Raw genomic sequence first — 17749 nt, 5'->3', positions numbered from 1 at the left:
TTCAAGCACCACCACTTCACTCTCTCCTTTTAGAAATAAGAATGGGGTTTCTTCTCCCATGGTCTTATTTGAAATGCTTCAGTTTCCATTTCAATGGTCACAAAGCAATAAAGCAAAATGTTGTCCTCAAGTCTAAGAATTCACTCAGTAATTAGGAATTATTTTTAGATCTAAAACACCCACAAACTTAAGAAAAAGAATGAGCACATAATGATTTAATTGGCTTTCTCTTTTAATCAAAAACATACTTTGTTACAGAGTTCTCAGGAAAGGTTCAACTGTTTTTTAGCCACAGACTTCAACCAGGCAAAAGCATACAGAAAGCCACAAAGGACCTACCAGAGCCCTTAGCTGATCAGTTTTCCCCAAAGCAGAAGCTAAGTGTGGCTCGTCTCTTGAGTTACGGCATGGCTCCTCTGACTTCAGGAGAGGAGACAGAATTGGCAGATACTACTGCCAAATCTGTCCCCAACCCCTAGTCGCCTCTTCCAAATGGTTCTGCAGCCCACCAGGTTTTCATCATCTACAAGCTTTCACACTTTTCCCTTAAATCACACGTCCAAGGCATTGGCCAGAACCCAATACTTGGAAGAAGTTTGTTGAATCCGTGTTTAGCCTTTTAACCGATCCAAGCCCTGAGTCCTTCTATCAATGACAAGCAGCCATAGCAACAGCAGCTGGTTTCATCCCTTCCTTTCCAGCTACCACTGAGCTGGCCTCTACCAGGACTCCCCAACCCCCCTACCCTTGACCCACCCCCAAAGAAGGCTTGATCCTTGAAAAAGCCAAGTCCATTAATTATACTAATCCAAGGATGGGCTGGAAGAGAACTCTGAAAGGAATGCTCCAGCCAAGTTTTCTGATCAAAATGGACCTAACAAGAGCCAAAAATAAAGTGAATAATCATCCACTGGTATTGTTTTCTTGAGTCATATAAACCATTTTAATTGATACAGTTTAAGGGAATTTCCCTATTTTGAGAGGAGTTAAGAAACCAAAGACCCAAAGCAATGACCTCTAATATCACTAGGCATTTACAGTAAGTTTTCAACTCATTTTAGTTTTTAAAAATTTTTACCAGCACACAGCACTAAGATGATGGTGTCACAAACATACCCAAAAGGTAAAAATACCATGACTCAAAAGAAGCCTTAATACACCATGAAAACAGATGATGGGAAAATAAAATGAAGGCTTTTCTCCCTCTTTTTTAAGTATTTATTGCAGCCCCCAAGGTGGTGCTAGGCCTTTGGTTGAATTTAAGTCTTAAGGACATATTATGTAACTTCTTGTCCACAGAACAGTAATAAAATATCAAGCCTAGTCTCATTTGAATAACATGGAAATAAGTAAAAAGCCCCCTCAAACAGCAGACCAAAGTAAGGAAGAACTCCCAAACTGCTGCAAGGTAGGCAAGGTCACTTAAACTTCAGAGCTGGAAGAACTCATCTAGTCCAACTCCCTCATTTTACAGATGAGGCAACTGAGGCCCAAGGAAGGGAAATGACTTGCCCAAGGTCATATACATCAAGTTTCAGTGGCAGAGCGCAAACTAGAGGGTGCAGCTTCTGGCCCCAGCCCAGAGCCACCAGTTTCAGGCTGAGCAAGAACACTGGTTCTGAGACCTATTTGAGAAAGCATCTGAGATAAACTGAAAATTATCCACATCAGTAGAGAGAAATGATTGTCTTCACCAGTTTTCTCCTTAGTTCTTCCTACATTAAAAAAAAAAATGATGAAAGGGGAAGAAAAAAGGTTCATTCACTCATTCAAGGCTGATGTTAAAATCCCTGAAAACATCAGCAATCACTTTAGCTACTCCTTGGGGCAGGTTATCAGACCCTCAATTCTCATAAAGGCACCTAAAGGTCAAAAATATCTGTGAGGAGGAAGGCCAGAAGATAGGACTCAAAAAGGGACACCAAAACAAAACAAAAATAACCCTCTCATTTTCCAAGCTTTTGTTTTTTGCTGTTTTTTTTTCTTTTTTTGCTGGTGTCCTCTAGGCAGTGATGCTGCCTTTGACTATTGATGCTCATTTCATAACCAACCAACACTTGTAACCCCAGTTTTTGTTTTGAGCAGCACTCAAGTGGAAGCAACAAAACCTGTCAAAGGGGAAAAAATATATGAATATGACTCACTTCTCTCTATTCTCAACTACCTGAAACTCAGCAAGGATCAGGAAGCACACTCAGTGTCAAACTGATATCAAATGCCAAAGCCCTGAAGTCCTTTCAGCACTTTACAGGAAAGTTTCTTGGGTCCTGTCCCAGTTGCCCGTGTTTTAAAGAAAGTTCTAATAAGTATGGTTATCGGGTTTTCTTGCCTAAGCAGTCCGGAAAATCAATCAGAAAGGGGAGAAGGAAGAAAGGGGAGGTATACTGACCAACACACAGGAAGTGGCTGCTGTCATTAACTGGCGGGAGGAAGGGGTCTGTGTATAACAAAACCAAACACTCCAAACCACAGCAGCCTGTGACCATTTAGTGAAGGTAAAACTGTCCCACATGTCTCAGCAGCCCCTCAAGTCTACAAGCCAGGAGGCACAAGAGAAACACCGTATCCAATATGTTCTCTGACACACATATCAAATAACTCCACCCCAGAAAATGAGCACAGTAAAAAAAGTTTTACTGCTTAAACAAGGTAAATTTGGATTATGCAAAAATTTCCATTCTGTGGTGATAGCAGAAGAGTAAGACAAACACTCTGGCAACACTGGGGCAAGTGCTTAGGGACAAGGCTGGGCTTGAGGATGCTACGAATAAGGTCACTAGCTTTTTATGTCCTTCCTAATGTATCTTAGGAGAAAAGAAATTACCTAGTTGTCCAAAGGAAAAAATGGAAAGGTTGCACACAAGGTTCTCATATCCCATTTTCTATCATATTGCAAAGGAGGGTTTAGGCAATTATTTTACAGATAGCTATCTGCAACAAGAGGGGTCCTGCCTTTAGGAAGGAAAAAAAGCATTTCTTCCATCTGCAAGTCTTAGCCAAGCCCATCCACAGGAGTTGTTAACTGACTTTACAGGTAATTACTTTCATATACTCATCTACCCCAGTAACTTAAACACTCAATTTTCCCAATCTGCTGTCATTAAACACAAAGCCAGTAAAATGACTCAGTGATGGTGAGAACAACCTTTAGAAACTATCAACAAAAAGGATTCTGCCTTACTCAGAATACCACGGTTTCTTCCAAAAGGCTCTCAAAAAGGTTCAAAACTAATCTGATTTTGTATAATCGCTAGTAACTATTAACTAGTTAATACCAAATCAAGAATAGAAATACTTCACCATATATTCTTTAACCTTCACAGATATTTAAGGAGCACCATGGGAAAAATGCAAAATTTCCCTTCTTTAGGTGGGCATGGTCAAGAAGACAACTGCAATTAAGCTTTTAAAATAAGATATTTATCATCTGGAAGACAGGACATTTTATTCTGCCGTCAAATGTTCTATCACAAATACCCATTCTTTACACTACACCCTTCCTCATGAAAGCGGATTTTTGACTTTGAAATGCAACACAACTAATACGTGTTCAGTTTATCTGGATATTTTGAGTATGGTTCTCCTTAAGCCAGGTCACCTAAACTGTAAACCTACAATGTTTACAAGAGGAATGGGATAGGCAACCTATTTAGTGGTTAGGTCAATACAAATGAGCCATGCTTCTAGAAAAACAAGGTTATATGGCAGTGATTTACTATCATTATCTTTGTATAACAGGGGTAGTATACTATAAAAAATGAGATAAGACTATATCCCACAAAAGAACCTACCCCCTGGAAAATAAAGGCAACAACACCGTTTTGGATTTAAGGATTTCCTTTTGATAATGCACTGAAAGGCACTAGACAAAGTGGAAGGGGCCTCGTACTGGATTATAAAGGTACATACTTGGTTCAACTCTCACTCAGTTCTCACCGAAACTCAACATTCTGAGCATTTTTGAGATATGAACTAGCTAGAGAAAACCCACCCAGAACCCTATCCTCATAACAATCAGATTCCAAGAAATGTGGAAACTATTCTACTCTTAAAATAGCCATAAAATCTTAAACCTAGTGGTTCTTTTAGTCTTACTCATCAAAGATGACTACCTCTAAGAAATGTAAATACTGTTCAACAACTAAGACCTCAGAAATAACTGATTATAATATACTAAATGTTTTCTTAAAAGCATGTGACTGAACCTAGGCACAAATATAAAGCAATTAATAACTAGAAGTACTTCTATGTACTTGTAGGATTTTTATGGCTCTTTGCAAAAAGCAATCAAGGTGGGTGGCCTGGCCTCAAAGACAGACTGCTGCTGCTGCTGCTAAGTCGCTTCAGTCATGTCTGACTCTGTGCGACCCCATGGACAGCAGCCCACCAGGCTCCCCCGTCCCTGGGATTCTCCAGGCAAGAACACTGGAGTGGGTTGCCATTTCCTTCTCCAATGCATGAAAGTGAAAAGTGAAAGTGAAGTCACTCAGTCATGTCTGACTCTTAGCGACCCCATGGACTGCCGCCCACCAGGCCCTCTGTCCATGGGATTTTCCAGGCAAGAGTACTGGAGTGGGGTGCCATTGCCTTCTCCGCAAAGACAGACTACTTAGCAAATATTTTCCACAATACTTCCCCCAGATGATTAAACACGCAAACTTTCTTTAAAGTAGAAAAGGAGGCAATGTATTATATCATAGCATGCTTATAGTTCTAATCAAATAAACTGTTTTTAAAATCTGTTACTCTAAAACTCTCTCCTCTCGCTCCTACTCTTCATTCACAGTAAAACAGACCTAAAGTCAAAAATTCCTAGAGAATGAAGATACCTTTCTAGACAATCTGCCAATAAAGCATAAAATCACCACATTTTTACAGCTTAGAACTAGGTCTTTAACAGAAGTGTTTGTAAGAACTCAAGAATATAAATGAGTTGGTAGAAATGTTATTTTAAAAAAGCAAAAGACATGTAGCTTGGATCAAGATATGTTTAAATCACAGAAATAAGCAAACTCAGTGGTTTCTAGGATGGTCTTATTAAGAAGACCTAAGCAAGGAAGTAGAAGATTTGTTGATTTAAGCTGATATAAGGATGACTATCATGCGTAAGTATTTCTCAAGTCTCAAACTTATAACACACCTGAAATAATCTTATTACACTAAGAAAGGCCCTCCACGAAAAAAGCAAAAACACCTGAAAGATCATCTTTGATTTCACACTATTTATCCTGCAGATAACCTATTTATCTTATAGACAATCAGGGCTAGCTTTGCTACAGTAAAATAAAAGTGAAAAAAATAACCAACCCTACACTTGATACGTAACGTCCGTGGGGAGTCCTAGTAGAGTGGAGAAGAAAGCCAGAGCTGCCCGAGAGCACCAGCTGTTGCCTGTCATTTAGTAGAAGGTGTCTCACCACTAAGGCTGGACTCAAAAGTGCAAAAGAAAAAAAAATTAAAAATCAAACCTAGAATTCAACTTTGCATGTTGAGATTCAGTTTTATTTATGCTACTAGCTAAGTAAAAAGCATACATATTGTGTCTGTGGTACAGTCAATACATTTGCAACTTTTCTACTTAAATTCTCTATACAAAGTCACTGCCAATTGATATGATCATTGATGGCAAAGGGCTTAGAATAACCAAAAGGTATAAAAAAGTTTGCAGTCTTGCCCCAAGATACAAAAACTGAATTTTAAACATTGGCATAACATACATGATTTAAACAGTATACGAAAAAAAAAAGTCACACATCAAATCAAGTACAAAAATATCCAAACTACCTATCAATGAATGGTAATGTTTCTATTATTCTGCACAGTACTTAACACAGAATTTAGCAGTTTCCAAAATACTCATTATTTAGCTTAGCATTGCCACCTGTGCAGAACGGTAAGATATTAGATGGAGTGACACTGCTTTTAGTGTTTTTAAAAATATAAAATCTTTCCCTATGTTAAGGAAGGAAAGAAATTCCTCTTCTAGGCTCCTTAGTAACCAACCCTGTGCCTAGAAATACAGAATACATCTACTGTTTAACAGGGCAAAAGTATATTTATTGATAAATAGTTATCCAACAAAAATAACAAATGTAATTTTAAACGATACTCCTTTGTCTGGTAATTTTAAGGAATTCTCAATATACACAGATTAGTGTTTTGCCTTGGCAAAAGAAAAATTGGGTCGCAAGACAATCTGAGTTAAAATCATCTTCACTAGTTTAACTTGAAAAAAAGATATTTTGGATAAAAGGTTATAATACATTACTATCTTTTTTAAACACAGAGTAAAGTTGCTCTTGGTAAAATTAACTCACCCACATGGCACAATATTTCGGAGTAAAGTATGTTCAACAGTAACAACTCACACACAAGATAACATAGGTGAATTAACTTTGAGAACTTCTCTGCCTTTAAAATCAGCAATATTAAATTTATTCTGTAGAGTAACACACATATTGATGTTCTGCATATAAAAGGCTCTAAAACATTTCAAAGGGCTAAATTTTCCAGCATTGGAATGATTCCTTCAAACAAAACTGGTGAAGATTTAATAAGAATGTATTTGTCCCAATCTTCAAGCTCTGAGCCATGCCTGAAAAGTTCTAAGTAGGAAAAAGAAAATTATTTTAATCCAGTTTCTGTCTGCTAGGAGCAAGGCAGCAAACACATTTTCCAACCCTTTATGAAAAGATAAAGCAGAACAAAAGTGAAATATATCTTCAGATTATAAACAGGATTGCATCTTATAGTCCACCATCCTGATAATGGTAAGGGCCCCAACGTTAAGTTAAAAGACCTCAGTCTAAAGGCTGTGGGTCGGCAATAGGCATGGTGTGAAGGACTTCATCGAGGAGCTGGAGGGCCCGGTGTAAGTGAATCTCAATCCAACAAGGTGTTTCCTTGATGCTCTGTCTTGGGTAATCAGGTCCCCAGCCTTTCACAAAACTCATCCTGAGTATGCATAAACGACGGAGGTCATCCACACCGATCCCGGCGGCAGCCGACAAACCTATCGGAAAAGATTTGGAAGACGTCAGCGGGACAGGCTGACCCCTTCCATCCCCCCTAAATCTTACATTAACAAGGTGACCAGCTTTCTTTACTGCATTCTCCCCAGCACAAGACTTCTCTGCCAAAGTGCCAAAAAGTAAGCATAGATCTATACTTTGTCAACAGGGACTGAAAACTTTTGGTTAAGACAATGTATATTCCACATGGGTCTTCTAGCTACCATCAATTATAAATTACCACAATCCACCAACACCCCATCTGTTTTTTCTCTTTAGAAGTGGAGGTGAAGGGATAAGAAATAACTTGTTTTTAAGAGGCAGTGCATGTCTACACGTTGGTTCTAAGAACTTTACTCTCTGTCTAAACTATCTAGTTCAAGGTAAAACATGACTAACAATGAGACAGAAAATAGTCCTGGTTCCACTAAGACTTCTTGGATGACCTAGACGATGTCTGTCTCTCAGTTTCACAATGTAACAGAGATAGTATGTAATTACTCGATGGGGTGGGGATGGGCAGTAGACGAGGAGAAATTTAGTAACAGCTCTGGATTCTTCAGTAAAAGCATATTTGTAACATCAAAACTAGCAAATTAATGGTTTAGATGCCCAAATTTAAAAAAAAAAATCAAATTCTATAAATGAGTATGTCTTATCTACCTCGAAATTGTAAACTCCTGAGCATAAGTCACAACGGAGACTCTGCATCTAATTCTCCAGTCAGAACATACAGTCATATAGTCAATCTGCATTCATCAATATTACAATGAAACTAATGGGAGGAATTTGCATGTACTGTAGAGAAACCTGCAGGGCCACTGCAGTTTTCTTAGCCAGTGTGATTTGCTTACCACACTGAAGAGGTTAAGAACAGGGGTTGAATGAATCACTAGTTATGCCTTCAGACGTGGAAGATGGGTGCCACGTGTTTCCATCATAAAAGTCTATAGTCAGGAGTTTAACTCTGCAGTAAAAAATTCCCCATCAGTGTGAAACCTGGCACACAGTTCAATTTTACCCCAAAATTAAACACAAGTCTACACGCTATCCAAACGCCACCCTCGCTTGGTTTTCTCTCCATGCTCAGTACACTTAAAAAAAAGTTGGAGAGACGTCTAATTCTGAAATTGAAATATGCTTTCCTTCTAGAATGAAGCAAAGCACACTGGTGATTACAACCCACCCTAGCTGGTGAAGCAAGAATTAAAAGCATCAACAAAAATAGGGGAGACTGATCAATATAATAATAACAACCCCCTTTCTTCTTTATCCCACAGTCCCTTTTTTGATACAAAAAGAATGAACACAGGGCCATAAACAAAGGGCAACTATTATAGATGAACAGGCTTTTTTTTTTTTTTTTTTGTACAAATTCAAAAATGTTATTATCCCAGTAAAAAGAACTTCACTTTCTATTACTGGTTAAAGTAACTAATTAACTGAGTCAATCAAGATAAAGCACCAACTACTACACTTGAAAAAACAAAAAAAATCAAAAGCATACTTACTGATGGCTGGGGCTATTCCACCTACTGACCCTGGGCCGGGGATGTTTCCTGCCACGGCCGCTGCCTGGGCAGCTGCTGCAGCTTGTGCCGTGGCTGCCTGCTGCTGCATCTGACGGTGACACTGACGCAAATCAAAGACCTTAAAGAAAAAATTAAGTGTAAGTTTCATGCCGTGAGTCCAGCAGAAATATTCCGTATGTCAAAAACCAATGCACAATCTACTTAAAACTCACAGCTTGACTTAGCTCTCAGGATTAAAGAATTAATTCAATTGTTTAATTTTTTTATGTAGATGGTAAGTTCTTAGGAAAGCTGGCTTGAATGAAGCTCACCAAAGAGGCACAGCTCACTATTAGGACAGTTTTGGTTGCCACTGGCCTCTGTATCCTTCATCTGAGTTCAGTGTGGGTCAGCCATTAGTGCCTTTGTGAAAAACCACACCACTGTGTGAAACGAAGTTAAGAAATCATCCCACCCTTTCATAACTAAATGAAGAGTTTTCTGTAGGTTGAATTGACGGCCTAGGTCATATGGTCAGCTTCTTTTCTTTATCATTCTAACTACTTGGAGGAATGAATAAAAGGCATTGTCACTATGTGACGAAACAAGGGCATATCTCAGAGCTGCACAGAAGCATCTAACAGGATATTTAGGTCTTGTTTAAATAGAAACAAAGGAAAAAGAACTGATCACGTAAATGTAAAACCTTAACTACTGAATCTCAGTGATGGATACATGGGATTCCATTAACTAGTTTCTCATCAATTTAAGAAATGTTCATGATTTTTAAAAAATTGCTTAGCTTTGAATCCTATCATTGATATCTGCTACTTACATGGGTTAAATTTCTTAACCTTTCTGAAGCCTCAACTTTCGTATCTATAAAACGGGAATGCTAAGTATGCAATGCTTTTTCATATTGTTGTAAACTTGGCATAGTATATAGGAAGCTCTCAATAAACGTCATTTATTCTTTTTTATTTTGTTTTGGTCTCCCAGGTAGCCACCAACCTTGCAAGATGAGTTAAGGAGCTTATAAGTAATTTCAATGCTCTTTACCAACCATGCCAAGGGCTGGCATTTTTTAAAGCATTGGAAGGTTACACAAGCAGAGTGGTCACCTTGAGAAGTTAGTTGTAGGAAAGGAAGACAAGGACAGAGTAGAAGCTCAAGACTGCTCAACGCACATTTTAAACAGCATTTTAATTTCTGAACCATGTGACTATACTCCTTCAACAAAAGTAAAGTACAATTTAAAACAATCCAAGTATGCACAAAACCCAAATATGAGTGAGGATAATTATCTTTAACAATAAAAGACATAGAAGAATGCGTAACACAGAACTTTATCAGATAAAGAACAGGTTTGAAACCCATGCCAGTAATTTTCAGATTCCTGAAAAAATTCTGATTGTCTTTAGTCACAGTCTTTACATGAACCATAAGAGCATACAACAATAATAAACAAAAGAATCCTCTCCAAATGGCAAACCAAATTCCTATTTATTATTTTTCTACTCAGTGCCTATCCTCTAGCATCAACAATGGACAAAACTTAGACTACCTCAGTCTCTGGATCGAAGTTTGTCAAATATGGATGTACTTATTACCTAACCAAGCTACTGGTCCTAAAAGGGACAGGAAGCATGATGAAGGTCTGGAAATCAGAAATCCCACAACACCCAGAACAAAACCCGCTGTTTTTTCAAGAGTCCATTAGATTCTGAATTTTTCCACTGTGCTCTGACCTCTCAGAATGCCTTACCCAGCACAGCACAAAATAGGGATGCAAACATCTGAAAAGCCAATTAGCTCCACAATGACTTTTTTTTTTAAAGAAGGAAACTGACAAACTTTATCTTTTAGAGGAGTTTTAGGTTCATGATAAAATTAAGCAAAAAAGTAAAGAGTTCTCTATTTCTACCCAGATACAGCCTCTCCCACTGCCACATTCCACACCACAGAGGCACACCTGTTATCAATGAGCCTACACTGACACAACATTATCACCAAAAGTCACAGTTTACATTAGGTCTTACTCTTGGTTTTATGATTCTATGGGTTTAGACAGATGTATAGTGATATGTGGGCTTCTCTGGTGGCTCAGATGGTAAAGAAGCTGCGTGCAATGCAGGAGAGTCAGGTTTGAACCTTGCATCAGGAAGATCCCTTGGAGAAGAGAATGGCAACCCGCTCCCGTATTCTTGCCTGGAGAATTCCATGGACAGATGAACCTGGTGGGCTACAGCCATGGGGCTGTAAAGTAGACACGACTGAGTGGCACACCCACACCCACACCCACACACCCACCCACCCACCCACCATAGTGATATAGTATTTTCGCTGCCCTAAAAATCCTCTGAAAACTACCTATCCATCCGTTTTTTCCCTCCTCTCTATGCCTGTAAACAACTCATCTTCTGTGTCCATAGTTTTACCTCTTTCAGAATGTCAGTTAGAATCATATAGAATATATGTAGCCTTTTCAGATTGGCTTCTTCCACTTAGAAATATGCATTTAAGGTTGCTTGGTGTCTTTTCATGACTTAATAGTTCATTTCTTTTCAGTGCTGAGTAACATTCCACTCTGTGATGTGTTGGTTGCTTCTAAGTTTTTGGCAGCTGTGAATAAAGCTGCTATAAACATCCAGGTGCAGGTTTTTCTGTGGACATAAACTTTCAGATCATTTGGGTAAATGTTAAGGAGTGTTGACGGATGGATCATATGGTTAGAAGATGTTTGGGAATATAAGAAACTACCAAACTGTCTTCTAAAGTGTCCCACCAGTAACGAATCAGTGTCTGATGCTCCCCACCCTGGCCAGCACCTGGTGGTGTCAGTTTTCTGGATTTGGGCCATTCTTCAAGTATGCAGTGGTGTCCCAGTGCTGTTTTAATTCACAATTCCATAATGGCATATGAAGCTGAAAGTCTATTCATATGCTTACTTGCTATCATTATATCCTCTTTCCTGAAGCACCGATTTGGGTCTTTTGCCCCTTTTTTAATTAGGTTTGTTTGTTTTCTTATTGCTAAATTTAAGTATTTTCTATACTTTTGATAACAGTCCTTTATCAGATGTGTCTTTTGCAAATATATTCTCCCAGTCTGTGGCTAATCTTCTCATTCTCTTGACACCATCTTTCATGGAGCAGACAGTTTAAATCTTAATGAAGTCTAGTCTATCAACTGTTTCTTTCATGGATTCTGCCTTTGATGTTATGTCTCAGAAGTCATTGCCATACCCCAGGTCATGTACATTTTCTCCTATATTATCCTCTAGGAGTTTTACATTTTACATTTACATTTTACAACCACTTAAAAAAAAATTTTTTTAACCATCATTAACCTGTTGCTGTTGCTGTTAAGTCACTTTAGTCGTGTCCAACTCTGTGTGACCCCATAGAAAGCAGCCCACCAGGCTTCCTCGTCCCTGGGATTCTCCAGGCAAGAACACTGGAATGGGCTGCCATTTCCTTCTCCAATGCATGAAAGTGAAAAATGAAAGTGAAGTTGCTCAGTCGTGTCCGACTCTGTCTGACCCCATGGACTACAGCCTACCAGGCTCCTCCGTCCATGGGATTTTCCACGCAAGAGTACTGGAGTGGGGTGCCATTGCCTTCTCCATCATTAACCTAGTATGGCCCATATATAATCTTATATCCTCTGGGAGGAGGGAATACAACTTATAATTTCCTGGGTTCAAATATGTTCTCAACATACCCCCAACTCCACCAAGAGTAATTAAAAATTAACCAAGGGTTCTTTACAATATGTTATAAACAATCGTAATTATGATGGTCTTTAGATCTATGCTAACACCAGGAGCACATATCACAGATAACCACAAAGATGAAACTTTAAAACACTGCGACTCTTATCTACAGACGTAGTAAACACGATTCATTAAACACCTCAGCAAATCTCCTTTCCACATGGATTATTTATGTAATTACAGCACTCACACCAAAAGACTTAACTGTTGACTATACTGCTAAACTGACACCCGGGCTGCCTCCTCACTGTGCACTGTCTACACCATAACAGGTTTCATCTGTTATACTGGATGATAAAATTAAGGCTTCCACTGAAAAGGAAACATCTTCCTTTCAGAATCTGAGCTGTTGATAAAGACAATTCAAAGTAACCAAAGGTTTTAAATATTCTTTTTGTCTCAGATCCAAATGATACTCCTGATCGCCATCCCTGGGTTAATCAACAATTTACCTCTGATTTCATCTGTTTAAACATATTTCCTTACTCTCTTCTAAGTTTATTACAAACCCATTACTTAACAAAGGTGTCTTATAAAGATCACTGTCAACACCTTCAGGATATTCTCTTTCAACCAGTAGTCAAATTTTGGCATTCTTTTTTCATAAGGCTCAATTTATAGTACACTGTTTGTATCAACACCAAGAAACAGTAATCCAGGAAGAGAAACAGGTCACTGTGTTGATGGTATATTGGACATTTGAACAGAAGACTGCACTAAAGACCTGCTAAGTTATCTGACCTGGGGATGTAAGACACATAATATCTAGTGACTGGGAATAAATTTAAGTGGATCATCAGATCACATCAGTCCCTCAGTCGTGTCCGACTCTTTGCGACCCCATGAATCACAGCACGCCAGGCCTCCCTGTCCATCACCAACTCCCGGAGTTCACTCAGACTCACGTCCATCAAGTCAGTGATGCCATCTAGCCATCTCATCCTCTGTCATCCCCTTCTCCTCCTGTCCCCAACCCGTCCCAGCATCAGAGTCTCTTCCAATGAGTCAACTCTTCGCATGAGGTGGCCAAACTACTGCTGTGATTTAGAAGCACTGCCTGCCCCATCCCTTACATATATGTGTGCAACAACAAACCTGACACAGCGTCAGAGAATACAAATCAAAACCCACCATAAATGAGATACCACGTCACATGCCCTTAGGAAGGCTAACATGGAAAAGACAGATAATAATAAATATTCATGAGACTGTAAAGAAATCAGAAATTTCATACACTGCTGCTGGAAATATCAAATGGTACAGCCACTTTGGAAAGCAGTTTGGCGGTCTCTTAAAAAGTTACACATAGTTACATTATGACCCAGAAATTCCACTCCTTGGTATTTGTAAGAGAAATGAAGATGTACATTCACACAAAAATCTGTACATGAATGTTCACAGTGGTATTATTCGTAATACAGCCAAAACTCAGATGTCCATCAACTGATGAACGAATAAACAAAATGCAATGCTTGGAATGTTATTCAGCCCTAAAAAGAATGAAGTACAGATATATGCTACATGAATGAAGCTTGAAAACATGAGGCTTAGTCAAAGAAGTCACAGAAGACCAAATTGGATGATTCCATTTACAAAAACTGTTCTGAGTAGGCAAATCCATAAAGAGAAAAAGTAGATTAGTAGCTGGCTAGGGCTGGAGGGTACAGGGGGTTGGGAGGTAGCACATAACGGGTGCAAGATTTCTTTCTAGGGTAATGAAAATGTTCTAAAACTGACTGTGGTGATGGCTGTAGCTCTGTGAATATACTAAAAATCACTGTACTGTACACGTCTAACGGGAGAATTATATGGTATGTGAATTATTTCTGTATCTCAATAAAGCTCTTAACCTGAGTGTCCAGTGCTTAAGCAACACAAAGGAACAGATCTTACTTTTGAAAGCAAAAGAGCAATGACACTTGAAAAGAATTCAAACATCTGCTCCATTTAAAGCTTGTAAAATGCTATTTTATTACATCAAATTTTCATAAATATAAGGTGACTGCTATGTCATGAGAGAAGTAGGGGAAAAAATCAGTATCATAGAAGAAAAAAAAATGCAATTTAGTCCTAGCTTCTTAAGTTTATAAAATGAAAGAATGGCTCTCCAAATCTATGTTTTCCTCATTTTAACTGAAAAGAGAAAAAATATGTTTGTGTATATGTGTGTGATTGGGCCTGGGCTGGATTCCCCCATGTAAAGGCACTCTTTCCACAGGTTCATATATATGCACTCACCCCAGTAACATTACCTCTGGTAAAAGTCTATGTGACAATCTAAAACACTAAAATACACATCCTTTAGGTTACTGCTACTGCTGCTGCTGCTAAGTCACTTCAGTCGTGTCCGACTCTGTGCGACCCCGTGGATGGCAGCCCACCAGGCTCCCCCGTCCCTGGGATTCTCCAGACAAGAACACTGGAGTGGGTTGCCATTTCCTTCTCCAATGCATGAAAGTGAAAAGTGAAAATGATGTCGCTCAGTCGTGTCCGACTCTAGCAACCCCACGGACTGCAGCCTACCAGGCTCCTCCGTCCAAGGGATTTTCCAGGCAAGAGCACTGGAGTGGGGTGCCATTGCCTTCTCCGCTTTAGGTTACTGGTGCCCCCTAAATTAGTAACTGAAGAAAATGCCAAGGGCCAGATTTAGGATATACTTGAATCTCCTTCTGGCTAATAAGACTCTTCTAAAGAATAATATACTTAATAAACAGTAAATTAAAAATAATTATTTCAAAATCTTAGTTAAGAAAACAAAATTGGGATTTCTTTTACGCCACGAAAATATTCCAGAAGATAATTTATTGTTCAAGGCAAAAGTCTGAGTTTTCTATTAAAATCTATCCACGATATAGTGGTTTATCAAGTGATGACAAGTCTCATATTTGGGGGACTTTTCAAGCACCATTTGTACCAGAATAGAGATATTACATTATTTGACAATCCTAAAAATTAAATTATACAAGATACCACATTTTTAAAGCTTAAATGTTTTAAATACTACCTCATATCTGGTAAGTTCATAATTACTGTCTGGCACAAAGTATATATTCAACACTGTAGCCCTCTGTCCATCGACTTCTAATTGTACAAATAATCTAGAGACTTCTAGTCAAGATGGATACACAGGTACAAACACGTTAAAAGGCTAAAAAAAACTATTAAAAATAAGTATCTTCCAAACCAATCATAAAATTCACATGGAAATCCAAGGGGATGGCAATAGCCAAAAGAATCCTGAAAAGTAACAAAGCTGGAGGGCTAACACTCACCAATTTCAAAACTCCCTACAAAGCTACAGCAATCAAGACAGGGTAGTGCTATCCCAAGGACAGATATATAGATCAATGAAATAAACTGATGACCCAGAAATAAATCTTTACCATTTAAGGTCAACTGAATTTTCAACAAGGGTGTCAAAATAATTCAGTAAGGGGAAAAAAACAGTCTTTTAGATAAATGGTTACTCAAACAACTGGTTCTCATGACAAAAAACAGAGTGGGATCCTTTCCTCATAGCACACACAAAAATGCACTCAAAATGGATCACAGACCTAAATGCAAAACCTAAAACTATACAATGCTTAGAAGAAAAAAAATAATAATAAAATAAAATGCTTAGAAGAAAACACAGGTGTAAATCTTCATAACCTTGGATTAGGCAACAGTTTCTTAGACATGACACAAAAAACACAAGCAACCAAAGAATAGACTACAACAAAATTTAAAACTTTTGTGCTGCAGTATCTGATATAGGACTGATACCCAGAATATACAAAGAACTCTCACAACAATAATAAAAAGACAAAAAAATCCAATTAAAAAATGGGAAAAGATGGGAACAGACCTTCTCCAAAGAAGACACACAAATGGCCAAAAAAGAAGTGCAATGTTATTAGCCACTGGGGAAATGCAAATCAAAACCACAATGAGGTAGATACCACTTCACATCCAATAGGATGGCTAAAATAAAAAAGACATGAGAACAAGTGTTGACGAGTATATAGAGAAACTGAAGCCCTCATGTACATTGCTGGTGGAAAGGTAAAACGGCACTGCCATTTACAAACAAGTCTGGCAGTCCCTCAAGTAGACAGATGTAGAGTCATCTTTTGATTCAGGAATTCCACTCCTAGGTATACATTCACGAAGATAGAAACATACATCTACCTAAAAACTTATGAATATTCACAGCTGCATTATTCATAATAGCCAAAAAAAGTAGAGCAACAACCCGTGGATCCCTTAACTGATGATGGACAAACACAATCCCCAGGGGACAGCAGGGTCTAAAGACAGAAGCTACTTAAGGTACCAGCACCAAACAGAAGGTGTACAGGACAGGAAGTGACATGGAAAAAGAAAACAGGCAGGCTCTATGAGGGCTGCACTGGATACCTGACCATGAATCAAGTGCTGGTGAAACAGTCTGACAGTTAATTCAGAAATGCATCCAGGAATAAAATTCTTGTCCATGGCACGGGTAAGCATCAGAGAAATCTATGCAACAGGATTTAGCCCTGAGCATACCTGGGGATTTTAACTCAATTTTCTCAAGGGACAAAATCCCTCTACCTTGTAAATATAAGAATTGGTTCTGAGATGTGTATCTCAATGTGTGCCAGACTAAGGCAGAACTGCCCTACAGGGAGAAACAATGACAAGGAGGAAAAAACAAAACCTCTTGAGACAAACTTGCCAACAAATACTAAATAGATTACAAAGTATATGAGGAAATCCAGCACCACTTAAAAATAATAACAAAGCACAAATAACTAAAATTCCTTGTGGAAAAATTAGAAAATGCAAATAAAGATAATTTTATTTGTGTGCTAAGCAATTTCCTAAGGACTAAGTAGTGAGAGTTAAATCTACTAACTTACAACTGCTTTTTAACTAACCTTAAAGACACTTTACGACTTTAAAAAAATGTGAAAAGTCTAAATTAGAAATATAGGACTTCCCTAGTGGCCCAGGGGTTAAGAATCCACCATGTAATGAGAGAACACTGGTTGGATCCCTGGTCCAGGAAGTTCCCACATGCCATGGGACAACAAAGCCTGTGTGCCACAGCTAATGAACCTGTGCTCAGAGCCCGGGGGGCCGGACCCCCTCAGCCTATGTGCTATAACAACCGAAGCCCGCCCGTCTAGAGTCCGCGCTCCGCAACGAGAGAAGCCGCCACAATGAGAAGCCTGCACACTGCGACTGGAGAGCAGCCCCCACTCCCCACAACGAGAAAGCCAGCGCGCAGCAACAAAGACCCAGCACGGTCAAATACATACATGAAGTTTTTTATTGAAAAGAAAAGAAAATGTTTTTGTTTTCTTTAAAGAAATATATTTAGGCTATCTAATTACAACTATCTTTCTCTTTCAAAAACAGTGTATGTTATAAATTCAAACCGAAATGGGTTGAACATGAAACAAGTAATGAAAACTACCTCAGGTTTA

General features: G+C 38.7%; 1 protein-coding gene across 4 annotated transcripts in view; it reads right to left on the bottom strand.

Annotated features, from left to right (window-relative positions):
• Positions 1 to 214: 214 nt before the first annotated feature.
• SMAD4 (SMAD family member 4) overlaps positions 215 to 17749 on the bottom strand; it is a 57379-nt gene continuing 39844 nt past the window's right edge. For 2 of the 4 annotated variants that reach the window (XR_015154091.1, XR_015154092.1), the window contains exons 11-13: positions 8522 to 8660; positions 7865 to 7977; positions 5481 to 7012 (exon numbers count right to left, since the gene is read on the bottom strand). Coding sequence is in view for 2 of the 4 variants with exons in the window: in XM_086373539.1 (XP_086229665.1) it covers positions 6801 to 7012; positions 8522 to 8660 (351 nt within the window). In the remaining 2 variants the exon portion in view is untranslated. Of the gene's footprint in view, positions 7013 to 7864; positions 7978 to 8521; positions 8661 to 17749 lie in introns of all 4 variants that reach the window. The other 2 variants (XM_086373539.1, XM_086373540.1) reach the window with 1 other exon arrangement.

Source organism: Bos grunniens, chromosome 24 (assembly GCF_055505025.1).
Source record: "Bos grunniens cultivar Pamir isolate PY7600 chromosome 24, Bosgru_T2T1.0, whole genome shotgun sequence".
In the NCBI taxonomy this organism is placed as follows: Eukaryota; Metazoa; Chordata; class Mammalia; order Artiodactyla; family Bovidae; genus Bos; species Bos grunniens.
Note: the sequence above shows the minus strand (reverse complement) of the source record. Positions and strands in the feature narration are given on the sequence as shown.